Consider the following 27,358-nt stretch of genomic DNA (forward strand, 5'->3'; position numbering starts at 1 on the left):
TTGCACTGCACTCCATGTGCCCAGTAACTCCTGCTACTTCCCCCTTGTAACACCGAGATATGAAGATGGCAATAGTTTTTAAAAGGTGGCTCAAAATAGAAATGAAAATTTGTAATCCAGGTCTCATTTGTAAGCAGTTGTGGAGATGTGGAAATGGCATTAGCTAATTAGGGATAGCTTTGTTTTAAGTGAAAGTGTTTAAAATTATGACCAGTTGCAAATCCTTTTCTTTTTCTTTTCTTTTTTTTTTTTTTTTTTTGGTACTGGGTACTGGGGATTTAACCCACTGAGCCACATCACCATTCTTTTAAAAATTTTTTTATCTTGAGACAGAATCTCTCTAAGTTGCTTAGGGCCTCACTGAGTTGCTGGGGCTAGCCTTGAATATGCCATCAAGTGCAAATCTAAGGTTAACTGAGTTAAAGCCCAAACAAGCCCCAAACAAAACAACCAGAATAAGACCATTAGTTTTCTTTACAAACAGTCACTATTCTTGGTTTTACCTGGATGGTAAAAATGCATACTCTCAAAATATGTTTTACCCTAGAGGAAACTATCTTTTTGTTTTTGTTGTTGTTGTTGTTTGTTTGGGTACCTGAGATCTACTATTGAAGAAATGGAAGTCCCTGCATTCAAAAGGGCATGAGACATCATGTTCATCAGTGTTAGGAGGTAACACTTAGACATCTTACATTGAAAACGAAGTCACAGAGATTATTCAAATTCTTCTTTATAAAAAAAAAATGTGTGTTTATTTGAACACTGTTAACATTATGATGAAGAAATATCACTTGAAAAGAAGCCATTTGTCATTTACCGTGTCAGCCCCTCTGTTCAGGAGCTACGTCATCTTTTACCTGTAGAGACAGAAAATACAATAAAGGAAACATCATGGTTTATCATCGATGTCACTTTTGCATGGTGGTCTTGAATGTTTGGTCTCTAATATCATAAGGCAGAATATATAAATACTAGCTTGTAAAGGGGGAAGAAATATTCTAATTCTCTACTGCCCTCACCTATAATGATTTTAGTTTAAAACCTTTCATTTACCTGCTGGAGTTTATTTTTTTGTTCATAAAACTGAAAATTATTGCTTGTTAAAAGAGATAAGTGTATTGTAAAAAAAGCAAATGATAGGTTTTATGTCATTGTACCTCTGTTGTTATTGTCTGATATTTACTTTTATAAGACCTTATTTTTTAGAGCACTGTTAGAATATGTACATTTCATGAGATCTTTTAAAATCAATACTTGCATGTGATAAATCAGTAGTATGCTTAGAAGTTAAACCTACCCCATACATCTCCAGAAACCTTTTCTTTCAATAAATTGTTTTTTAGTTCTTTGCTTCTTTGATCATGTCCCCATTTTCTCTGTTTCTCCGGGCCCATATTGGTCACAGGCTACACTTCAACCCTTACGGCATCTCCTTTATCCAGCATATGATGCTTTAGTCCGTGGGAGCTTTGAGTGCCCAGACAAAGATTACCCTTGAGCATTTGAATTCAGTCCTGTGTTTCTTATCAGCTCAGGTCAGAGCTGGGGAGCGCCTATGTATTTTTAAAGAATGGAACCCCAAAGGAAGCTACTAAAACGAGTAAATTTTAATTATGGATTTTCTTATTGTTGCTTATCTTTTACTTGTTTATCCTTATTATTTTTTTACCACTGATATTTTAGTTGATAACTTTTAGTTCCTTGCCTTTAAATCTTTCCTTTAAATCTTTAAATCTTTTTTGTAAGGACAAATAGGATGTTTTTATACTAGTAGCATTACTGAACCTGAAATTGAGGCTGATCATCTAAATAATTCAACATGGTCCCTGAAGGAAAAATATTCTGGGCATCACTTAGGGTTTTATTGCAAGCAATAGAAACCAATTGTGCCTTTAAAAAAAAAGACGTTATTGGCAGAATTAAAGAAGATGCAAACAATCAGGTCTCTAGAAAGCCAAGTATTAGGTCATTTTCAAGGTGGGAGTGCATAGGCAGTCTCTTTGAAGTGCTGACATTGGGAAGATCCTCCTTTGAACTTTGTCATCAGCTGTGACATTCTGCTTAAGATGCAGGTGGCAAGGAGGAAGGCTGTTGGTTTGGTGTGACCCACATACTCACTTCTTGGGTGGAGATGGGATCGTCATGGAAAGTTGTATGATGAGCACAGTGAATAGCACAGGGGCAGTTCCCAAAGGAAAAATGGTTTTACCATCAACAAGCGGACAGATGAGAAAGGCAAGTGTCCCCCCTGTTCTCTCCTGATGAGCAACGTTGAGCGCTCACTCTCCTGTCGCCTTCTGCTCCTAGTGCTGCCTCCAGTGCTTGTGCCAAGACACAGTGAATACAACCCCCAGCTCAGCCTCCTCGCCAAGTTCCGAAGCGCCTCCCTGCACAGCGAGCCACTCATGCCACACAATGCCACTTACCCCGAATCCTTCCAGCAGCCTCCGTGTCCTGCGCTCCCTCCCTCGCCCAGCCACGTGTTCTCACAGTCCCCCTGCTCAGCCAGTTACCCCCACTCCCCAGGAAGTCCTTCTGAGCCAGAGTCTCCATATCAACACTCAGGTCAGTAAGAGCCATGGTCTGTGGGAAACTATGGGAAATTAGGACCTGAAGCTACTATTTATAGTGGACAAACACAATAATAGTCATTGTAACTGACACTTGTATAGTGTTCTACAGGTCACAAGATAATCTCCATAGACTGTGTTGGATCCTCTCTGTAAGATGATCAGGACTGTACCCATTTTTTTCCATGTCATATGGGGAATGTGCTAACATCATAACAATGTTTAGCAGGAGGCTCACACAACAGAGTGATCATCATGCCTATGAACCAAAAAGGATCAGGACTGTGCCCTATTTGCCAACGTGTTTTTGCTCTGATTCTCACTTCTAAACACTCTCAGAAACTAAAAAGATTTGAACACCATTCCTGGGAATATCCAGGAATTATTTTTTTTTAAGCAATAGAAATAAGATTAGAATACATCTCTAGCCCAAGCAGAAAGACTTGACCTGAGGGCAGGCAAAGTGGAGGGTCAGGGGTAGGCCTTTTCTTTGGTGGCTTCTTTCAACCATCAAAGGTAGTCCCTGGCTACAAAAGATATGTGCAGAGCTTTCTTCCAGCCAATGCTTTTTACTTTTTGCTCTGTGAAGCCAGGGCACCAGCCTGAATAGAGAGCTCTTCAGTAACTATTTGCTGAATTGAAAAAGCATATAAAAGGGAAAGGGAGAATTGAGCACACAGCCGTAGTTGCATGTGCTGCCACACCTGTGAAGTGGGTCCAAGCTGACATATGAAGAGATTTAAGTACACTCATAAATGTAAGATAAATAATATCCCAGGACTAACAATTTACTTAAGGTCAACGTGAATACATTTGGTGCCAGCGGTGGTTACAATCTGCTGCACTCAATTTATTATTCATGAATTCACTTTTTTAAAAAAATATTTTTTACTTGTAGATGGACACAAAATCTTTATTTATTTATCTTTATGTTGTGCTGAGTATCGAACCCAGTGCTTCACTTAAACTAGGCAAGTGCTCTACCACTGAGCCACAACCTCAGCCCCATGAATTCACTTTTAAAAACAGATATTTATTAAACTCTAAATGCAGACATTGCCTTAGGTTACTGAAAAAGGAATTAAATGTTCAAAAAAAATTGTTCCTTTCTCAAAGAACTTGTAAAATGGGGAAAGATAAAGGAGTTGCCTCTTTTTCTTTTTGCCTCCTCAGCAAGTTATTTATATACATACTTTCACATTTATCACTTTATATTTTATGATTCTTTCTTTTTCTGTGTCCAGCATAGAGCCGGCATAGAGCTATTCGTTAGTTGCTTATTGAATAAAGAAATTACCACGCAGGTGTTTGGAACATGTAAAGCTCAGAATTCTAGATAAGAGGTTTCATTGACTCAGTGTACTAATGACTATGCACCTGTTAAGTGCACGGCACCCCGACAAAACTAGAAGTGCAATAATGATTACCTTGGCCTCTGACCTTCACACGGCAGTGACTATAGAGAGCATCATGTAAATCAGGCGATAGAGGCTGTGACCAGCAGTGACTACAAGGACTTGAAGTAAAATACGGGTGTGGGATTGGAAAGAGGCAATGAATTAGAGGAGGCAGAATCAGTGGGACTTGATATGGAGGACAGATTGAGGTCCTGGACAAAATCTCAGAAGTCCTCACAGAGTGTGGGAGCAGGTGGTTGAATTCCTGTACCTGGCCAAGTTCACTGAGAGGGAGGCATTACAGAGAGGGCAGAACTCTGGTAAAGGGACAGGATAAATATGTTGCAAAATACATATTTACATAACACATCTCTGCTATAATGATTTCCTGTACGGACTTTGCATTTTGACTCTGGTTATATAAGCAAGGTGATATTGTCCCTCCACTTTCTGTCTACGAAGGGCAGAGCCCAACCAGGATGCAGAAGCTGATTAGGTTCTCACGGAAGGCATAGCACTGTGCATTTCAGAGAAAACTATTCTTCTCTGAATGATTAACCACAAAACCACAAATGCCAACCTGAATAACAGACCCATACATAAGTAAAAGGAACTTTTGAGATTAATTCGTTTGTCCCTAATTTTTTAGACAGCTTTATTAAGATCTAATTCACATGCCATATGATTGATTTAGTTCAAGTATACAATTCAGTGATTTTTTTTTTGGTATATAAGATTAATCTTTTTAAGTTGTGGTAAAATATGCCCATTATAAAAATTGTCATTTAAGACATTTTTAAGAGTCCAATTCAGTGGCATTGAGTACATTCACTATGTCATGCCTTCATCACTTCTATCTATTTGCAAACTTTTTTTATCACTCCAAGGAGAAACACCTTACTTATTAAGCAATAGCTTCCTATTTCCTACCATCCACAGCCCTGGTAACCTCCAACTTACTCTCTATCCCTACAAATTTGCCTATTCCAGGTACCTGATTATAAGAAGATGCATATAATATTTGTACTTTTGTACCTGGCTTATTTCACCTAATGAAGTGTTTTCACAGTTTATCCATGTTTTAGAGTGTAAAAATACTTTATTTTTGTGATTTAACAATATTCCATTGTGTGGACATACCAACTTTTTTTTGAAAAATCATTTATCAGTTGTTAGATATTTGGCTTATTTTCACCATTTGACTTTTGTGAAGAATTCTGCTGCAAACCCTCGCAGGCAAGTATTTGTTTGAGTCACTTCATTCAGTTCCTTTGGGTGTAGACCTAGGAGAGGACTGCTGAGTCATATGATAATTTTGTATCCAGCTTCTGAATTGTCTAGATCAATTTACTCCAGGACCTGTAAAAGAGCCATCTTGCTTTATAACTTTTTCACTAGGGTCACAGTCCATTTTGTCATAAGGAAATACTTTATTCATGGCTTCCTAGTGTGGCCCATAAGCTCCTGCATTAGAATTGGCAGGACCTCTTAAAATGTACATGGCTACATGCACCTACTGATCTGATCAATCAGAATTTCTGGACGTGTGATCAGGAATCTGCATTTTTAGCAAGTGCCACTGGCTTTTTTGGTTCATTCCTCAGTGGGAGAACTACTTGTGTAGTCGTTGTACTGATCTGCTCTTCTCTACTGTTGGATTCCACTAGGAGCATTTCCAGACCCTTCTGAACCAACATTAGGAATGGAAACCGAAGGAATCAGTTGTTCTGAGGTCCTCTCTGAAGTTTTCCCACCGCCTCAGAGTTTTTATTGTGTTATGAATGACTTCCTGATCAGCTGTCATCTATGTAATGCTAAGGTCACTGTCTGATCAGGACTGATACTAGAGGAGAATGACCCTCTCTGCTCAGTATGCCCTGGGCCCAAGGTTATAATCAATTTTCAACTCTTCTGTTTTGGAGGCATATCTTGAGGCTCCTCAGGAACAACTAATTCATTACTGTGACCTTTGTACAATCCATGGCAATTTGGGAACGGAAAATAAATAATTTCAAAGAAGAGTCAGCTTTCTATGTGTTTTACAAACCAGGTAACAGACTCTTCTATTGATGAAAGCTCAGAGAACAGCTTCTCAATTTGAAGATCTTAAAGTCATTTGGACTCAATGCTAATTCATAAGTCAGAGGTAAAACTAAGCAACTTTTCAGAGGGAATCTTAGAACAACCAATTTCTTTGGTAAGACACTCAAAATGTCACTTTAGAAGCATTCTGTTATGTTAATATGGTCTTTCTTTAGCAGTAACACTGCCCCCCAAGCCCACAAGTTTAACAGCAGAACAGACTGGACTATGCATAGTTTATCAGCTGACAAAGCCTTTGTTTCACTGCTTTCCTGTCATTGACCCCCCTCACCTCATCATGCCCCATAAACCCCAGGGACCCAGAATGGCTGCACTGTAGATGCCACTGCCGATATAGTCTTTTAGTACAAGCAGTACCTGACGGTGATAAATCACAGGTGAACAGCTAAATGTCTCCAAGAGAGTCTCCTATTACCCAAAAACAAAACAAAATGTGTTTTAAGAGGCAGATAGCATGGCTTTGCATTTTAAATTTGGTGTTCTTCAGTGCTTAGAATGAATGTTTTATCACCTTTGTTACAAAAGTAAGTTAATTTTTAATTTTAACCTAGCATTTAGAAGTTTGTAGGGCTTTGTTGTTGGTGATGGTGATGATGGTTTTTGTTTTGTTTAGTCTTATTTTTGTTTATTTTGAAGCCGGATCTCACTGTGTTGCCCATGCTTGCCTGTAATTCCTGGGCTTACGTGATCCTCCTGTCTCCCTGTAGCTGGGCGCACATCATCTTGCCTGGCATTGAAGTTTATAGTTATTAACATTTAGTATGGAATTGGGGACTTAAAAAAAATTAGAGATTTTGTTCCATTGTAAAAATATATGTGCACCATAGGTTTATAGGTAGAGGAGTTGTTCAACTTTAATGTTCTTACAAACCAAGTAGCAATCTGACTATAGATGCAGTTTTTGATTCTGTAGATCTGGGGTAGGGGTTCAAGAATCAACACTCCTTGCAGGATCTCAGGTGATGGAGACATAACTGTTCCATGAACCACATTTTGAGTAGGAAGGGTCTAAAGGAGTTTACTATTTAAAGGATCTCTTTATTAAGTGGCGATTATTTTGTAAATCAAATAGCAATCCTAATTTATTGGTTTCACAAAATCATATTTTAGTGCATATAGGAATGAATTCTAGATATGAGAATTACTAATGTATTCAAGGAAAAAATATCAATAGAAAGAGAAAGGGTGTGGATAGAAAAGAAAGGAAGAACTCTGTTCTGTGGTTGGGAGCCACAGTTACAGGAACACTTGCTTTAACATTAATGTGTGGGGTGAAAACATAACATTCATGGGCTTGCAGATGAAATATCCAGCTTTCTTTAAAGTACTTTTATGCCATTTGAAACTAGATATCCCAGGAGAATGTAAGCCCGGATAAGATTTTTTTTTTCTTTCTTTCTTAAATAAAATTCTGTTCATTATTTTGGTTTGGGTTTTATCATACCCAAATGATTTTTTTTTTAATTTTAAGAAATTATACTTTTTGGCCTAGGGATTTAGTTTGGCATAATAAAGAGTAAGATGCTATCTTTCATATGTAAAGATGAAGTTACCTGCTAGCTTCATTTGAGCTGTTTGCTTCAGGGGTGTTGATTTTCTACATCAGTCTGTTCATATCATCTTTTCCCTGTCCCCATCATGATCAGTAAGCATCTTGATGGATGCTATAACCATGGAAGATTAACAAGCCTCCGCTCCACAAGCTACCCCCCAAACAGCTTCCATTAGGCAGGTTTAAAAGATTGCAGAGTAGCCTCGCTAGTCGTAACAGCCAACCTTCTGGTTGAAAGCATTCATCTCCATTTCCCTGTGGATCTCGGGCTTTGGGGTCCAGGTATGACAGTCGTGAAGTGCTGTCTGGCTTCCTTTCTTTCAGACTTCCGTCCAGTGTGTTACGAGGAGCCCCAGCACTGGTGCTCGGTCGCCTACTATGAACTCAACAACCGAGTGGGGGAGACGTTCCAGGCTTCCTCCCGAAGCGTGCTCATAGATGGCTTCACCGACCCTTCAAACAACAGGAACAGGTTCTGTCTTGGACTCCTTTCGAATGTAAACAGAAACTCCACCATAGAGAACACCAGGAGACACATAGGAAAGGGTAAGAGCAAATGTGTCATGCCTTGATGTAGCCTTGTGAGCTGGACGAGTGGCCACAAACTGGCCGGGTGGCCTTGTGGAAAGAACCCAGGGCTGGCAAACCGTGGGCGGGTTCTTGCATCACCAAAGGAGAGAGCTCATGGGCTTTCAGGGTCCTGCTCTCTCTGCCTTTGCAGTCAGCAGGCCACCTTTGGGGGTGGTGTGTTGCAAACCCAAGAAAGATGACACCTTTGGAAGAAGGATGGGATTATTCAGTGGAGGGATCATGTGTTACCTTTGAATTGCCTAACGATGCCAACTAGGATGATTTCTGAAGAAGAATTCTGACTGGATGGTTATCGACATGAGGTAAAGTGATCTGCATCCACTTAGAAGTGAGGGAGTTAAAAATATGAAAGAATTATGCTTGCAAGCCTTTGATAGGTGACTGGGGCTCTCCCGGGTCTGGCCGTTCTTGTGACAGCTCGTGGGTGGGCACAGGCCTCACTGGTCTCTCACCTGTGAGCCTTGGGGCCTGTCTCATCCACGTTAGCAAGGGTAGCACATCCCAGCAGAGTACGAGGCCAGGCTGAGGGTCTTTAAATACTTTCTTTTATTTTAGAATTGTTGCTGTCTGCCTGATACTACTCAGGAGTCACAGAGAAAGAACCTTTAGAGTTGGGTGATCTTTTCTCTTCCCATCTGGAAAAGTAGGACTTCAAGTTTTTTTCTCAGATTTCCAGGGAGATTCATTATTTCACTTTGTGATGCTTCCTGAAGTCTTTCTTGCATACCCCCCAAATGTCCCCTGTTGTATTAAGCCTACCAGCCATTGATTAGAAACAGGTGGAATTCATTCATTGATGTTGATGCTTAATGAAGACAGTTACTTTATGTTTATTTACATTCTGATTCTTCCGTAGCACCTTTGAGGAGGCTTACAAGAAAACTTTTGCTTTGAAATGATAACTATAAAATAGAAAATCAGAAACCAAGATGGGGAGGGAGAGAATTCAAGTACAGTCACTATCTGTCTATGGGTTTTTCATATCTGTGGATTCAACCAAACTCAGATCAGAAACATTCAGAAATAAAATTGCTTCTGTACTGAACATGTACAGACTTATCTCTTTTCATTGTGCCCCAAACAATGCAGTGTAACAATTATTGAGGTATCATTTACATTGTATTAGATATTCTAAGTCACCTAGACATCCAGGGTATACAGGAGGAATGTGTGTAATTGTATACAAACACTACACCATTTTATATTAGGAACCTGAGCACCCTCAGAGATTGGTACCTGCCATGGGTCCTGGAACCAAACCCTTCCAGACACCAACGAACGACTGTGTGTCATCCATAGAGAGAGCATTGGGCCTGTGCTTGTGATTTTTGTGCTAGGTTTCCTGAGAGGGAGTGCAGAAAGAGGAAACTCAATCTCTATGTAGTTCTTATCCCAACGGGCAAAATAGTTGTTACTCTAAGGAAGAAATAATTTTATTTGAATGAATTCCTAAACAAGTTTCTCAGGTGTGGCTCTATTTTTAAATGATTTTTGTATGAGACACTTTCAGTAAAATCTAAAGACAAAACATTAACACATAGCACTGTGGAGCTGTTCACTGAAGGCCTTACAGATTGGTCTCCATAGTAGACTTCTCCTGGTGCTAGTGACTCCAAAGAGAATTAAAATATTAAAGAGCTTGTTCAAGGTGTTATTGATGAGGACAAGGAGAGTAGGTGCCTGTATTGCTGACTAAGAGCTAATCTATAAAAGCAAGAGCCAGGATGCAACCTGCTTCAAAACCCAGGCTACCTGGCTCTGTTGGTGCCACCTAAATGGAAGGACAGGCTCTCTACTTTTGTTTGGTCTCCAAGGCAAAGTCCCAATAGTCTCAGAAATCTACTTAGGAATTACTCTAATATGAAAAAGAAAAGATTTTTTTAAGAGACACTATGAGGCATGTCATAAAGCATGGCAGCAAAAAGTTTTGGCTTGGGATATTTTAAATCAAGGGGCATTGATCTATGAGATCACAAGAATAGCTCTCAGGAACTGCTGTGATTATCTGCTTCTGAGCAGCATGGCTTCCTGGGGCACCAGCCCAAGTCTGTAATACACTGCTAAGTTAGCAAGAAAGTGAACTTGCTCTGCAGAGTTAACTAATAGAGATGCAAATTTCAGAGGTATGCATCCATCTCACACATACATACTGAGCACCTGTTCTCAGCCAAACTGGACACCAGGGGTAAGGGCAGAAGAGAAAACAAAAGCACCTGCCTTCCTGGATTATGGGCAACTAGGGAAAGAAAGGCAGGAGATAATCTATACAGTATGTCAAATAGAGAAAAATTGAGCAGGGGTAGAGCATGACTGAGTGTGAAATGGGAAAATAGATTTAAGCCAAGAGTTCATAGGATATAAAAGGATCCTGTGGATTAGGGGTGTAGCTCAGTGGTATAGTGCTTGCCTAGCATGCACAAAGCCTCAAGTTTGATCTGAGCACTGCAAGCACATATATATATATATATATATGTATGTATGTATGTATTTTTTAATTTTTTTTTTTGAGATTAGACTGGGGAGAGGCTAAAGGTTGAAGATGGCTTTAAAAATTCTTTTTATTATAGTTAATGATGAGCCATTTCTCCTCTAAAGAATTTCTGTTAGCTTTGCAACCATTTTATTTTGTGTTCTTTGTTACTTAAATTTAGCCAAGCTGGTAGGCCCTCCAAAAAGAAGTTTGTGTTTTTCCCAGGTGGCAGTGCATGCTTGCGGATTGTGTGCCCTCTGGTGCAGATGGTTTATGCTAGGCTGCCCAGGCCTTTTCACTCCGTTTTCCATCCAGTGGCACATACCGTGAGGCAGTGGGGCTGGTAGGAGGCATGCATTTGCAGCCATGCAGTAGTTATCTGGTGCAAAGGGAATTGAACCCATTCTTCTGACCTCACCAGCAAAAATGTTTCAGGTAGCTGCTAACAAGCCAGCACTAGCAACCAGAGCCACCTCTTAACAGCAGAGCAACCCCTCGAATAACAGGGGTAATGGCCAGTGTCTCATTGTGGGGGTTCTTCTTCTTCCTGCAGAGAAGGGTATAAGCCACCTGAAAACTTAAAGTTTAAAATAATTAGTGAAGAACAAAATACAAAGAGCCAGAAATATGTTTACAAAAGCGGAGCCCTTAATACATCCAGTCCACATAAGAGCTGGAACTAGACAAATAGAAAATGGCTCCCATGGTTTATTGAAGGGGGATCCATCAAAAGCAGGGATAAAGTCTCAAAGGTGGAGTCTTGCTTCGTGATGTCTTGCAGTCAGCAGGTTGATTGGCATCTTGGAGGTCACACACCCATCTGTGTGGTTTTAGCAGTTTACCCCATCTCTGGTGCCCTGTGGGACCTTTGGCAGAGCTTTATGGCTCACAGTGAGTCAGGGCAGTCAGCCAGAGGAAATGTCCACCTGTCATTCTCAGACACCAGATTCTTCTATTTAATAGGTTACAACGCATGGCAGCCCACTCGTAGCCCTTGATGGCTCTCGACACTCGAAGAGTCTGCAACACTAATTTCTAATCTGGGATCTGTCCACATTCTTCTTTGAAAACTAAGCAACACACTTGAATGCTTTCCAGTGACTTGCTAAAGAGTAAAACAATGATGGTAATGATGATGGCTATCCCTATTGACTTCCTCACTTCCCTAGGTGACACTTTGAAAGAGATAGGCTCATTTCCCTTCTGCAGGTGTAGATGTGTGGCATTTGATATTTGTTCTTCTCTCTGTGGGAGAAAACAGATGTCATTATGATAATTACTGAGGCATTAACCCCAGCTGTTGAGTTTGCTGAGGTAAATCAAGATCACCCCGTCAAAATTTCTCATGTATCCCAAGTCATTTCATTGTTTTGGGAATTAGTTTTTCACTTTTTTTACAAATTTTTCACTTTTTACAAATCTTAATTTTCTTTCATGTTTTAAGTTCCATAGAATTCTAGAAATTCTTCCTGTTCATGAAAGGAATCATCCTGATGCCAGAGTCTGGTCCTTGTTAGTTTCTTGGAAGGAGGATTTGCCCTTCCAGGTGTTATTAGAATTATTTTTTTCCCCAAGGATTTAGTTTCCCTTCCTCAAAATAACCCTTCCATTCTGCTTTTGAGCATGGGTATGGCTTCTTCAATTTTGAAAAACAAAGCCTAAAAAAGTTTTAACATAGAATGTCATAACTATTACAGTCATTAAACTTGACATTGCAGAATATCTGGTATCCTGGAAAAACCCTCATAATATATTACTAAATGAAAAAGAGAGTTTTAAAACATCATGTAGAGAATGATTCCAATTTTTTAAAAACTTTTTTTTTTCAATATAGTTGGACATAATACCTTTATTTTATTTATTTATTTTTATGTGGTGCTGAGGAACGAACCCAGGGCCTCACACATGCTAGACAAGCACTCTACCACTGAAGAGCACTCTATCACAATCCCAGCCCCCCAATTTTGTTTTTCTAAAATGTACTTCACAAAAGACAAAGATATATATAGCGGATGTTAGCTGTGATTGTTTGGGGGCTGTGGGATTGTGGTGGGCTTTAATTTTCCATGTCTAGATTTTCTATAGTGCTCATGTGTAGATGGGGATCCCGAAGGTATAAGGGTGCACTGGGAACACTACCACAGTAGTGAGAGAGAAGAGTCACGGCCCAGTTCAGCCCAGCGCAGGCTGAGTGGCTGAGTGTGTGACTGGCAGTGATGGGACATTCAGCATAGTGCAGTTGGAGCCAAACCTGCTTGGTCATCTGTGTCCACAAAGACTTAGTCTTCAAGTACAGACTTACTACAGCCCAGAAGTGATTATGCACAATAGGAAAAGGTGCCCCTTCCTTAAGAGAAATCACTGTCCTCTTGGTAATAATTATACCAAGTTTGGAAGACAATGAGGCAAACCCTGGAGTTGTGCTTTAGGAACAGTCCTGTGGAAGACACAGCCCTGTCCTCTGATGTAGGTTCTGGTGTGGATTTGGAAATCTGTATTGATCATACATCATTGTAGAAAACTTCAAATATACACAAAATTAGAGAGAGTGGTGTAATGAGTCTTCGTGTCATCTCTAGCACCAGTAATGATTGACATTCTTTCCTCTTTTTTTTTTTTTCATCTATCCTCCAAGCTGTTTTGGCTAGAGTATTTTATTATTTTTATGTATCTATTTATTTATTTTTGAGGTGCTAGAAATTGAATCCAGGTCCTCACACATGTTAGACAAGCTCTCTACTACTGAGCTGTATGCTCAGTCCCTGCTAGAGTATTTTAAAGCAAATCTCAGACTTTGTAACCTTTTGTCCATCTATTTCAGTATGTATCTCACTTTATAAGAAATTTTTTAAAAATATAACTATCATACCTAGAAATATGTACTTTGTTAAAGCTCTAGATGATCCTGATAATCAGCTAGGCTTTAAAGTAGCTGTGCAGAAGAGAAGGCAGCAAAGACAAAGGCAAGGTCAAGTAACCTCCAGGGAGGCATTGAGTTGTGTGAGTCAGCTTTTTGTTGCTGTGATCCAAGGACTGACAAGAACAACTTAGAGGAAGGAAAGTTTATTTTTGGCTCAAAGTTTCAGAGGTTCAGTCTATGATGGGCTGACTCCATTGCTGTGGGCCTGAGGTCATGGGGAACATAATGGAGGAGGGCCCAGCAGAGGGAAGCTGCAGAGCTCATGACAGCCAGAAAGGGGAGGGGGGGAGCAGGAACAGATATAGTTCCTGCGGGCATGCCCCTAGTAACCAACTTCCTCCAACCCTGTACCCCACCTGCCTACAGTTACCACCACTAGTCCATTCAAATTATTACTTCACTAAACGGATTAATCCACTGCTGAGGTTACAGCTCTCATAATCCAATATTTTCATATGAGAACATTGCAGCATTCCCATTTTGGGGGGCATTCCAGATCAAATCCATAACAGTAATTGAGGTTTTGCTCTTAGCAGGGTAGAGAGGCTGAGTTCTTTGAGCAGGAGGGGGCATTTATCCTCTGTCCCAGTCAGAAGATCGATGTGCATACCTACACTTTCCTGACTTCCTCCCCTGACTATGAGTAGATCCCTGGGCATTGGGTACTCTCCCTGTGGTGGCATTGCTCTCCTTCCATTCTTCCCTCCTTGTGTCTCTACTTTGAGACAATAGAACAGGATTAAAGGGACACATTTGCATTCTGACCCTGCAGACCCAAATCAAACCCAAAGTGCCACCACACAAGATTCACTGTTCTCATAAAAAGTGAGTGGCAGTCCCAGACAAATGAAAAGTTTAGATAAAGAAAGACACAGCCCAAGTGTGAGCAGAACCTGCCATAGGACCACATTGCCTGGTTTCTCTTGTAACCTCTCTTTTTCCTCCATAATTTTTTATTAGTGCATTATAATTATATATAATAGTAGGGGTTCTTTATTACATATTTGTGCAGGCTCACAATATGATAATATCAAGTAGTGCTTTTTCTTATTCCCTATTGCTAGAAGTTAGAACAAGCTATAGGATTATAACAATAGCTTTGTTTACATTGCTTTGTCTAAAGCTTCTCCATGATAATAAAACTTTAAGGGCATATTTTATTGCAACGAGAATAGGTATGATTTCATCAGCAACTGACAAATGTAGCTGTAATGAAATCTGCACATGTTCATTTTTTCCTATACTGGCTTCAAGAAATGTCACATAAATCAGGGAATTCACAAATAATAACTTTTTGCAATGAGGTTTCAATTCTGACAGAGATGTGAAATTTTATGGGACCACCTGCTAGTATTCATGATCAGAATGAAATAATGAATTCTATGTTATTGCTGTCTGAAAATAGTTGTCAAGTATCCCATGCTTAAAAATCCAGCCTTTCCAGTTTTGTAGACTAATCTGTAAGGTAGTCTGAGTTGCTTATCTGTGCTTCCCAAAGTGAGGAAGTGTCTGCTTCTCCTGGAAACTTACTAAAATGCAAATTGTCTGCCTGATTTCAGGCTTACTGAGTCAGTGAGCTATCTGGCTTTTTGTTTTGATTTTGTTGTGGTGCTGGGGATGGAATCTAGGGTCTCGCACATGTGAGGCAAGCGCTCTACTGCTGAGGCTGAGCTATGTGCCCCCCACCTTCCTGCCCAGGCATCTGTAGAATGAGCCCTCCAGGTGATCTGCGTGCAGGTTAAAGCTTGAGAACTGTTTTACTTTGTGGCCATATTGAATCTGATACATATGGTTGAAAGCCACAATTTTGTCCTTCCAGATTTTTGCAAATAAAATCACATGTCTACTGGATTCTTATATTGATGACGCTGTCTCTGGCCAAAAGCTGGGCCTGGGTTCTGACCTCGCCTGGTGTTTGCAGTAGTCTCCACATTCTTCACCTTGGCTCTCTTCTCCTCTCTTGCGATGCTGGGCCACTACCCATCCATCTGCCCAGGCTCTCCTCTGCTCTTCTCTCTTGGCCAACTTGTACTGTGGTTGCAGATAAGCCTTTAACAGGATTGAAAACCACCCCCTAAATAAAGATCAGGGTCAGATAACAAAAATCTTATCTATTCTACTTAATAGTTTCCAGTAGGATTATATATTTGAAGGTCATTCAGTTCAAATGCATACTAAAGGCTTAGTGGGCCTCACTCTAGCTTTCTCCACCTGCTTTCCCCTCTTTTAGGGCCCCCTAACTCCACCCTTGCCTAAGAGGTAGGCCTCCCCCCAGAGCACAGAGGGGCTAAGGGGGCTGTGCTGGCACTGCCTCACTATGGACCAGTCAAGTCACTACTTCCTGCTTCTGTCCTGCTTCCTCTCTACCTAGTGTGCCTGGGTCGTGAGTGTCAGGCCACTCAAGAGAAAATGAATAATGGAGATGAGAAAGAAAAGGGAGAGGAAGGCTGGGGAAATAAAAAGGGGAGCCAATCTGACACAGGAAGTGTAACAGTGGCCTGAAAATCCAGAGCTCTGCTTTATCTGTGGGACTCTGGGTCAGTTTCTTCTGAGCAATGTGGCTGGAGAGTACAATACTGGAATTTCTTCTTCTCTACTGTCTACCTGCTCAGGCTTCTCTCTCTTCTGTAGATACAGGCAAAATCAAATTAAGGGAAAGAAGACAGGGGCAAAGAAATAAGTATGCTGGGAGGTAGTCAGTCACACAGCATGCAAAATCACCTCCCGTGCTTCTTATAACTTGACACACTGAGCATCTCTGTCATAATGTTTCCTACACTAGGGTCTGAGAAGCCGTAGGGGGCAATCTATAAACTCTTTTCATTAAAAGTTTTGTATTTTCATTTTGAGGAAACCCAAAACATATTATGACATCTATATTCTGGATCCCTTTGACAAATTCCTCTTAACTGCATGGTGGTTGTGCTGACATCTAGTGTTAAAGTTTTTCCTCCATTAAAATTGGAGAAAAATTATTCTTGTATTTAATATTCACTAGACTAGAATGTCTTCATTTTTTCTAACCCCAGTCCCCTGCTGTTAATCTCAAACCCTGACATCAGGTAAGAAAGAATCAACTAAAATTTAAGGTGGAATAAAAATTCACAGGAGCAGCAACATTCTTAGGGTGCTCTTTAAAATGATATCTCTCCAATAATGTTAGGTAAAGTGGTGTATTTACTTGTGAGTTTTTATACGACTGTGTCCGCAAGTGTTGGGAACGTCATTGTTCACAAGTCATATAGACATTGTATGAACTGACTTATAATAGTGGGGTGATACACCTTTTAAATGAAATAGATTGCTTTGAAGGTTCTATTAAGACAAAAAGATTTATAACTGATAGTAAAATAAATTTTATTTATTGTTTCCTCTGGAGTGGGTTTATTGCATCTACTTAAGTAACATTTTTGTGATATTAATTGTCATTTAAATTTTTGTTTGCATATGCATATGAAGGATTATTTTTTGAATGATGTATTTATTTTGTTTCTAATATTATTAAACCGTATTTTGGAACAAATAAGCATGAGATTGAGAGTGATGGAAGCAATAGTATACGAAAGTCTACTGTTGACATGGGTTGCTTTTTTGGAGGGGAATTACTGGAGATTGAACCCAGGGTGCTCTACCACTGAGCTATATTCCCAGCCCCTTTTATTACTTTTTAAAAATTCTGAGACAGGGTCTCACTAAGTTGCCCAGGCTGGCCTTGAACTTGCAATCCTTCTGCCTCAGCCTCCTGGGTTTCTGGGATTACAGACATGTTCACCCAGCCATGGATTGTATTTTTAAATGGACTTGTGGAAATGACAGAAATGACAATGGGAAAACAAGTGGGGATTTGGGTCACATGTCTAACTCACACATCTGTGATTGGTGATAGGAAAATGCACCTGACAGCAGAGGCCCATCTTTCCAGCAGGTAAGAGTCACTGAGAAGAGAACAATGTTTGCAGGCCGCGTTGTGTTTTTGTGTCCACAGGCGTGCATTTGTACTACGTTGGGGGAGAGGTGTATGCCGAGTGTGTGAGCGACAGCAGCATCTTTGTGCAGAGCAGGAACTGCAACTATCAGCACGGCTTCCACCCAGCCACGGTCTGCAAGATCCCCAGTGGGTGCAGTCTCAAGGTCTTCAACAACCAACTCTTCGCTCAGCTGCTTGCCCAGTCGGTTCACCATGGCTTTGAAGTTGTTTATGAGTTAACCAAGATGTGCACTATTCGGATGAGTTTTGTTAAGGTAAGGAGTAATTGCTTTTACATTATAAAACCAGAAAATAAAAAAAAAACAGAACAAACTGCAGAAGCATTCTTTGGTGGATGTGGCAGTTGTACAGACAATTCAAGTAGATAACAATCCTCTCTCTCTTTTTTTAAAAATTATGTTAGTAGTTTTTAAGAAGAACTCTTCTATGAGTATGGATTGTCTTGTTTAGCAGTTTTGTGAAAGTTCCTAAGCATGTTATTTTTGGAAAAAAAAAAAAGTTAAAAGAGCTGATTTTTGTAAATGTAGAGCTACTTCACCAGCCCTCAGAGTAGATTTTAATAGCCCTTTAAAGTGACCAAGACAAAAGATTGTTCTCTTTTTTTTGTACGCAAATTAAATTCTTACTGTTTTTAAAATAATTTTAGCAATTATATGAAAAGCAAATGTTAAGAGTACATAGTTTGAAATTTAAAAAAATGGTTTATTGAAACCATTTCTCTTTCATGATGACAAAGCAGCTTTATTCACATTCACTGTTTGAATAGCATTTTTGCATGTAACTTAATTAACAAATTTCAGAAATCTTTTCAAATGCTCTGTTGCTTTAGAGCCAGCAGAGGGCATTGAATTGCTGTTAATGAACCATCATTCCAATTCCAACCCTATGGCTTTTTTTTTTTTTTTTTAAATCCAGGTCTATTTTTAAAATTAGGATGGAATGCCAACATCTCATAGAAATCTGAATTTGTCTAAGATCAACTAGATATATGTCTCAGGTATTCAGCTTTTAAGTTTGTAAAGCTAGACAATTTATAAAAAAAAACAAACTGTTGCTAGTATTACAGTGACTTTAAAAAATATCTAGAAAATATAATTATATATGATTAGTTTAAAAATTATAGATCATAGTGGCTCAGTGGTAGAGCATTCATCTAGCACATGCGAGGTCCTGGGTTCTATCCTCAGAACCACATAAAAATAAATAAATAAAATAAAGGTATTGTGTCCAACTACAACTAAAAATATTTTTTAAAATTATAGATCATATAAATAATATTTTAAAAAATTATAGATCAAACACTATGGGGGTGATAGTTCAGATCATCTCTTAAGATTTTTTTTTTAAAATTTTTTATTTTTTTTTTATTGGTTGTTCACAACATTACAAAGCTCTTGACATATCATATTTCATACATTAGATTGAAGTGGGTTATGAACTCCCAATTTTACCCCAAATGCAGATTGCAGAATCACGTCGGTTATACATCCACAATTTTACATAATGCCCAATTAGTAATTGTTGTATTCTGCTACCTTTCCTATCCCCTACTATCCCCCCTCCCCTCCCCTCCCTTCTTCTCTCTCTACCCCATCTACTGTAATTCATTACTCTCCTTGTTTATTTTCCCATTCCCCTCACAACCTCTTATATGTAATTTTGTATAGCAATGAGGGTCTCCCTTCATTTCCATGAAATTTCCCTTTTCTCTCCCTTTCCCTCCCATCTCATGACTCTGTTAAATGTTAGTCTTTTCTTCCTGCTCTTCCTCCTTGCTCTGTTCATAGTTGCTCTCATTATATCAAAGAAGACATTGGTATTTGTTTTTTAGGGATTGACTAGCTTCACTAAGCATAATCTGCTCTAGTGCCATCCATTTCCCTGCAAATTCTATGATTTTGTCATTTTTTATTGCTGCATAGTACTCCATTGTGTATAGATGCCACATTTTTTTTTATCCATTCATCTATTGAAGGGCATCTGGGTTGGTTCCACAGTCTAGCTATTGTGAATTGTGCTGCTATGAACATCGATATGGCAGCATCCCTGTAGCATGCTCTTTTAAGGTCTTCAGGGAATAGTCCGAGAAGGGCAATAGCAGGGTCAAATGGTGGTTCCATTCCCAGCTTTCCCAGGAATCTCCAAACTGCTTTCCAAATTGGCCGCACCAATTTGCAGTCCCACCAGCAATGTACAAGAGTACCCTTTTCTCCACATCCTCGCCAGCACTTGTTGTTGTTTGACTTCATAGTGGCTGCCAATCTTACTGGAATGAGATGGTATCTTAGGGTGGTTTTGATTTGCATTTCTCTGACTGCTAGAGATGGTGAGCATTTTTTCATGTACTTGTTGATTGATTGTATGTCCTCCTCTGAGAAGTGTCTGTTCAGATCCTTGGCCCATTTGTTGATTGGGTTATTTGTTATCTTATTGTCTAATTTTTTGAGTTCTTTGTATACTCTGGATATTAGGGCTCTATCTGAAGTGTGAGGAGTAAAAATTTGTTCCCAGGATGTAGGCTCCCTATTTACCTCTCTTATTGTTTCTCTTGCTGAGAAAAAACTTTTTAGTTTAAGTAAGTCCCATTTGTTGATTCTTATTATTAACTCTTGTGCTATGGGTGTCCTATTAAGGAATTTGGAGCCCGACCCCACAATATGTAGATCGGAGCCAACTTTTTCTTCTCTCAGACGCAGAGTCTCTGATTTGATATCAAGCTCCTTGATCCATTTAGAGTTAACTTTTGTGCATGGCGAGAGGAAGGGATTCAGTTTCATTTTTTTGCATATGGATTTCCAGTTTTCCCAACACCATTTGTTGAAGATGCTATCCTTCCTCCATTGCATGCTTTTAGCCCCTTTATCAAATATAAGATAGTTGTAACTTTGTGGATTAGTCTCTGTGTCCTCTATTCTACACCATTGGTCCACTCGCCTGTTTTGGTACCAGTACCATGCTGTTTTTGTCACTATTGCTCTGTAATATAGTTTGAAATCTGGTATCGCTATACCGCCTGATTCACACTTCCTGCTTAAAATTGCTTTTGCTATTCTGGGTCTTTTATTTTTCCATATGAATTTCATGATTGCTTTATCTATTTCTTCAAGAAATGCCATTGGGATTTTGATTGGCATTGCATTAAACCTATAGAGAACTTTTGGTAATATCGCCATTTTGATAATGTTAGTTCTGCCTATCCATGAACAGGGTATATTTTTCCATCTTCTAAGATCTTCTTCTACTTCTCTTTTTAGGGTTTCTTAAGATCTTTTTGACTCTGATGTTTACTGATGGATCCTAGGACTCCTTCATTCATTCAATCAACAAATACTTACTGAGCACCTTCCATGTACCAGGCCCAGCGCTGTTTTAGGCATTGGAATATTCTGATGGTTACTCATGGATCTCTGCCCTTATGGAACCAATATTGTAGGAGGGAGAGAAAGGCAATAAATGACAGCCATAATAATGAGAAAATGTAGAGATAGGTAAAGGGAATTGGTTGCTATGGTTGGAAGGTGTCACATGATGTAGGCTTCACTGAAGACGTTTCAGCAGAGACTTGAAGATGATGGAGTTAGTCATGGGACTCTTTGGGGAATGAGCAAGCAAAAAGTCTAACACCATGGGTATGCCTGGAAATTTGGAGAAACAGGCAGGCCAGTGTGACTGCAGTCAACTGCATGTGGTGGGAGGAGATCAGAGCAACCCTTCATAAGCCACCACAAGGAATTTGGTATTTACCTGTGAAGAGGTTTCATGGTCTGACTTACAGTTTTGAGGATCACTCTGCTGCTGCGTGGATAATAGGTATGAATGCAGGGAATGTGAGAAGTGAGAAGGCTGTTGCAATATTCAGGTGAGAGATGATGGGTGCGCTCCTGCCAGGAGAGCTCCAGGAGAAGGATTCCCAGTTTCGAAGGCAGATTTGAGGTGGGTGTGAGGAAAGAGAATTAGGAAGATGAAATGTTGTCTTTGACCAAGATGGAGAAGATGCAGGCAAGTCAGGCTTATAGATAAAGTACAGTTTTGGTAACAGCAGCTTTGAGATATCCGTCACACATTCAAGCAGAGATGTTGAGTGGAGAGTTAGAGGTAAGAGTCTATTTGTAAATGTGGAATTGTCTGCATATGGATGGTATTTAACTCCCTGAGTCTGAATGAGATTTGAGTTTAAACTGAGAGCACAGGAGGTCTGCGACTGAGCCCAGGTACTTCAGTGTTAGAAGGTGAGGGAGAAATAGCCAGTGAAGGAAACTGAGAAAGCCCAACCAGCAAAGCAGTTGGACCAAAACTCTAATAATGCATAAGTGGATTAGTGAATCTAATAATGGGTACATGGATGGGCTTATTTGGAAACACGGATGATTTATCTATGGTAAGAGGTAGAAAAGCCACGTTAAGTGGGTGGAGAGTCTCATTTCCAATGGCTTCATTTTTCTTATGAAAATAAGGGGAAAAAAAGATCATCAGTTTCAAGTGCAGACAGGGGAGCAGGTGCTAGGGGCTTTTGGGAATAGGAGTGAGGGTGAAGCAGTCAGCTAGAAGGGGAAGCAAGACTGGGGAATGTGGTGCCAGGTGGCAGTAGAGGGCCACTTTAGAATCGTAGTCACAAATATAAAATGTGACCATCCATGGTCAATTCCAATTTTTAAATAACTCTACCAAGAATAGATTCACTGTTCCCAGTAACAAAATTAATACATTTGGGTGTGATCTACCTTTATTTTTAAAAATAACTTTCTATTGATATGTAAAATATAGTTATAGGTAAGCAAGTTTTGGTAATCAACCCTGAAAGTTAAGAGGGCCCTCTAGTTTTCTTCACAGAGATTACTGGCCCATAATTAATGGCCCATAATAATTAATGGCCCATAACCATTCTGTGCAGAATGCAAAGGGTAAAAGAACGTAAGGTGGCATTTCTTCCCTTATGGGAGGGGAGATGACTTGCCAGCATTTCCTGGGTGTTGGGCCTGGAACCCCAGACCTCCAGGTTGGCAGAGAGTCATGTGAACCCAGAGCAAGTGCACTGATTCAGACTCCTCTGGTATCTGGTGGATGCAGTGGTCTGGCTCTCTGTTGTCAGGACCTGCCCAGTGTGTGAGTTCTACCAAGGATCCTGTGCTCTGCCTGGAGGCATTAGAGGCTGATACAATCATTCTGGCTCTGTTCTTGCTTTTCAGGGTTGGGGAGCTGAGTATCATCGCCAGGATGTCACGAGCACCCCCTGTTGGATTGAGATTCACCTTCATGGACCACTGCAGTGGTTGGACAAGGTTCTGACTCAGATGGGATCCCCGCATAACCCCATTTCTTCAGTGTCTTAACAGCTATGTCTTAAGCTTAATTGCTATAGAATAGATGCTATTGCAGGCAGTGGCTTATATCATTTTAGATTTGCAACTAACCCAAATTTCTAAATACATGTGTAAATACATATAATATACACTATACATATTTTTTATCACCATTTGTTTTGTGCTACCTAGTTAACCTGGGGCCTGTACAGTGTGATTGGAAAAGCAGGGTTTTCAGTCCCATGCTACTTCTTTTGTGGGAGAAAACAAATGAAAGGTAACAGTATCAGCAACATGTGAGGCCTTTGATGGAGCCCAGGCAACTCAGCATGTCATATGGCCCAACAGAACCGCTTCATATGGCCAAAGTCAGGTTTTGGTAGCACTAGAGCAAACAACACTTTTAGACAAAGCCAAAACCAAGCAATTAAAACCATATGGGTTAAATGATCTCACTTTTAGTGCTATTGGCAAGGGGAAAAATGATCAAGTTTGTACAAGGAATTATGTGAGGTAAGCCACAGCTATTTTATTTCTGCTGGACTATTGTGCTGATATCAATGGTACATTTTAAATGAATTTAAACCATGATTAGAAAAGAGAGAAACTGTGAAGCCAAGAATCATATTGCCTCAACCTACCACTGTAAAAAACAAAAACAAATGAGTCCAGTAAGGGAAAATAAATAAGAAAGTTGCACGGAATGCACTATTAATCCCAATTATAAGGTAAGTCCAGAATTTAGTCCAAGAACCACCCAACGAGAGCCCTGGTTTCCATGTTGGAAATCAGGTTCAGGTCTTCCTGGTGATTCGACTTCTGAGTCTGTTGCTGTGTGTGACGCTGCCATGTGTTAAGTCCCGTGCAGAGAAGCAGTAACATCAAAGGGTTAAACAGGGAATCATAACATTTACTCCCATTCCCAAATTAAAGCTTCTATTTCAGGGAACCCTTCTGCTACATTATCTTGCCTGTTGGCAGATATTAACTATTTACAGATTATTGAAATAATAGTAATAGCTCTGAAGACATCTAGACACAATGTTGGATGAAGTTTATAAATTCATTACCTTTGTGCCTGTATTGACTAAATTATCGACTGTTTACATCTGGTAGCCTCTTCTAAAGCTAGTTTCCTACTTGGAAATAACTTCACAAGTAAGGATAATTTCATATATGGTCATATAATTTTGTGAGAACAGTGGTACAGAATAACAGGACATCTTTTAAAATATACCTAATATTAAAAACATATTCTTCTTTGGATGATAAAGGGAAATTTTTAGATACTTGCCACCCACAAAACACCACATTGCTTGGAAAAATATTTCACACCCTCTTAAAAATGTTTAAGCTCGTAACAGATAGCACTTCAGTAATCCAGGAGGTTGTTTCATTTAGGTATTCTATCTAGCATTAGTGCACATGTAGCTGTTTCTCATTAAATTGTATTCAAGATAGAAATGATCATGTGAAAAAGATATGAGTGAGCTGCTATTTTCACCTCTTATAATGACTAGTATTATATAATAGAAACTCCATATATATAAAATAGAAAGTAATTATTCCATTTTACATTAAAACTAGATGGCCCATTTAGTGTTTAGAAAACCCATAGTTTATTGGTTCATCAACTCTGTATTGTTCACCTATATGTGCCAGGTACAATGTCAGGTACTATGGAATTAAAGGCAGACGAGACAGTCCCAACCTTTGTGGAGCAGAGAGTCTAATAGTGAAGTCGTTTGCATAGACGTTTGCATTTTCATGTTTCAGAACATGTTTTTTTTTGTTGTTTTAGAACAAAACGTGAACTTCCTTTTGCTTAAAAATGTATAACTGATTTATTATTATTATCTCTCTTTTGAAATAGGCACTTGCCTCCCCATTTTCTAATCATTCCCCCATTTTCCCTTCTTGGAGAGGTCAATAATTATGGTGGTTCTCATATTAGTACCATTCTATGGGGGAACATTAAGAATACATAGCTTTTGCTATTGAGATCAAACACAGTTTTCTTGATCTTCCCACAACTTGTCAAACTCATCCTCTTGTAATCCATATCTTCACAGAATTAATCAGTAGTAATGGCTTATAAATGACATTTACAAGACCAAGAATATAAACATTTCCATGCAGCTTTGGGAAACTAGGACGACTTATTGCAGTGCACCTGAACTTTTTCGGTGAAAAATAAATTATGAAATCGGCACGTATCACCAAATGTCACACCAAAAGCCTTTCTTAGGATATTTGTAAAACTCAGAATTGAGCATTGATAAGTAAACCCTCTGTTTATTGTAATGGTCACATTTTAATCAACTTTTTTTTTTTCTTTTGCTGCTAAGAGTTCCCCAAAATTGTAATTTAGTGTTTAATTTTAGACTTCTTAGTGTGGTCATTTAGCATTCATTCTGTGAGTTAGAAAAGCCAAAAAATTGAATATAATTCTTTTATAGGATAGTGAACAAAGTGGACAGGGTAGGCCTTTGAATGCATCACCACCACCGTCATGTTTCAGGTTGCAATAGACAAAGATCATGAGACAGAGAACAGTAACATCTAGGCCTACTCACAAGAAAGCCAGTATTTTTTATTGTCTGTTAAAAAGGAGATGTGAAAAGTTTGTTTTAGCTAGATGATATGTTAATAGCTACCAGGGCTTTGGAACCAAAAAGATGTCACTGTTTAACACATATACTTGATATGTTATTTTTTTTTTATACTCAGCATAAATCAAGAAAAGTTGGCCAACTGCTAGCATTTAGGATCCTTTTTTTATTCTCTCCTGTGGATGTGGATATTCCCATAACAGCAAACGACAACAGTAACCAAAGCATCTTATAAATATACTTGGTAGACTTTAAGATCCTAACTTTGTGTCCCAAATATTTGGTATATATATTCAATAAATAAATAATCAGAATATAACATGCATTCCAAATTGTCATTCCTATTATGATTTAACAGCTGAACTGTATGAGAAGGTTAGGTGATCCTGGCACATGTTAAAGATAAGTTCCAATGAATGTAAGACACACCAACAAAAAAAAGAAACTATCTCTACTTGAGTGGAGCAATGTTTTTGATTATAATAACCTTGGCTTCGATTATCCTTCAAATCATACTTATATTGTCATCTGATTGTTTATAATAAAGAATACTGTACCCGATATGTCTTTTGGCTCATTTTTCCTGCAAGTCTCATACAAGGATTCACTGTACATGAACCTATAGCATCCTAAGACAATTCGTCTCAAACTGTTCTATTTTGAAAGTGGGATATTAAAAAATTCATCATGCTGTCTAGAAATTTGGTGGTGGTTCTGAATTAAGCATCTTGGGATGACTGGCATTGAGAATAGAATCTTGGGGCTAGGGCTATAGCTCAGGGGCAGAGAGCTTGCCTAGCATGCATGAGGCACTGGGTTTGATCCTCAGCACCATATAAAAATAAACAAAATAAAGGCATTCTGTCCATCTGCAACTGCAAAAAAAATTTCAGCTACCAGGGCTTTGGAACCAAAGAAGATATTTTGTAGAAATTTTATAGATGATATACAGATGCTGCTCAATTTATGATGGAGTTATACCAATAAACCCCTAAAGTATTGTAAGTGAAAAATGCATTTAATACACCTAATCTAAAAACAAAATCCTCCATTTAGCAGCATAGCACACTGTGGAGTATTGGTTGTTCCCTGGAGATCATGTGACTGGGAGTTGTGGCTTGCTCCTGCTGCATTGCAAAAGTTTCATACTGCCTCTAACTGGCCAGGGAAAAGGGCTAACTTCAAAATCTGAAGTGTGATTTTTTTCAGAATACATATTGTTTTCACACCATTCTAAAGTTGAAAAATCATGAAAAATAATTCAAACCATTTTAAATCAGGGACTATTTATACATAGAAGGATTTTTCAGGTTAGTAGCAAATATTAAGCAATATGCAATGTATAGGAAAGAATGATGAATTTTACTATTATAAACATCTGTACAATGTTATACATTGCCTATTAAAAAGATGCTAAGGAGACCTGGTGCTGTGGCACACATCTGTAATCCCAGTGGCTCAGAAGGCTGAGACAAAAGGATCGAGAGTTCAAAGCCAGCCTCAGCAAAATTGAGGTGCTAAGCAACTCAGAGGGACCCTGTCTCTAAATTAAATACAAAATAGGGCTGAGGATGTGGCTCAGTGGTTGAGTGCCCTTGAGTTCAATCCCACAAAAAAGCTAAAAAAGGATAGTGAGGAAAAACTTAAGATGAAGTCCATATCTAAAAATATAATTTTTAAAATCCCTCCATATAAATTTCCATGTAGTCTTCAAAGACAGGAGGAAAAATCTAAATATTTTGTAGATATTTCTAAAAGATTAACTTTCTTATTAACTTGATCCGGAATTTTCAATTTTTTTAAGCACTGGAATCCTTTATTCAAAAGAAATATTTTGTGAAACCCTAAAACATTA

The 27,358-nt window shown here is 39.1% G+C and overlaps 1 protein-coding gene and 1 pseudogene across 8 annotated transcripts in view; one reads left to right on the forward strand and one right to left on the reverse strand.

Annotated features, from left to right (window-relative positions):
* Smad9 (SMAD family member 9) overlaps positions 1-26,064 on the forward strand; it is a 70,222-nt gene extending 44,158 nt beyond the window's left edge. For 5 of the 8 annotated variants that reach the window (XM_078016105.1, XM_078016104.1, XM_040281585.2 and 2 more), the window contains 4 exons: positions 2,308-2,565; positions 7,947-8,168; positions 17,589-17,845; positions 22,778-26,064. In XM_078016105.1, the coding sequence (XP_077872231.1) occupies positions 2,308-2,565; positions 7,947-8,168; positions 17,589-17,845; positions 22,778-22,921 (881 nt within the window). In that variant the 3' untranslated portion in view covers positions 22,922-26,064. The remainder of the gene's footprint in view (positions 1-2,307; positions 2,566-7,946; positions 8,169-17,588; positions 17,846-22,777) is intronic. The other 3 variants (XM_078016108.1, XM_078016107.1, XM_078016109.1) reach the window with 1 other exon arrangement.
* On the reverse strand, positions 2,757-2,847 carry LOC120888807 (small nucleolar RNA U13; annotated as a pseudogene).
* Positions 26,065-27,358: the final 1,294 nt, after the last annotated feature.

Source organism: Ictidomys tridecemlineatus, chromosome 6 (genome assembly GCF_052094955.1).
Source record: "Ictidomys tridecemlineatus isolate mIctTri1 chromosome 6, mIctTri1.hap1, whole genome shotgun sequence".
NCBI lineage: Eukaryota > Metazoa > Chordata > Mammalia > Rodentia > Sciuridae > Ictidomys > Ictidomys tridecemlineatus.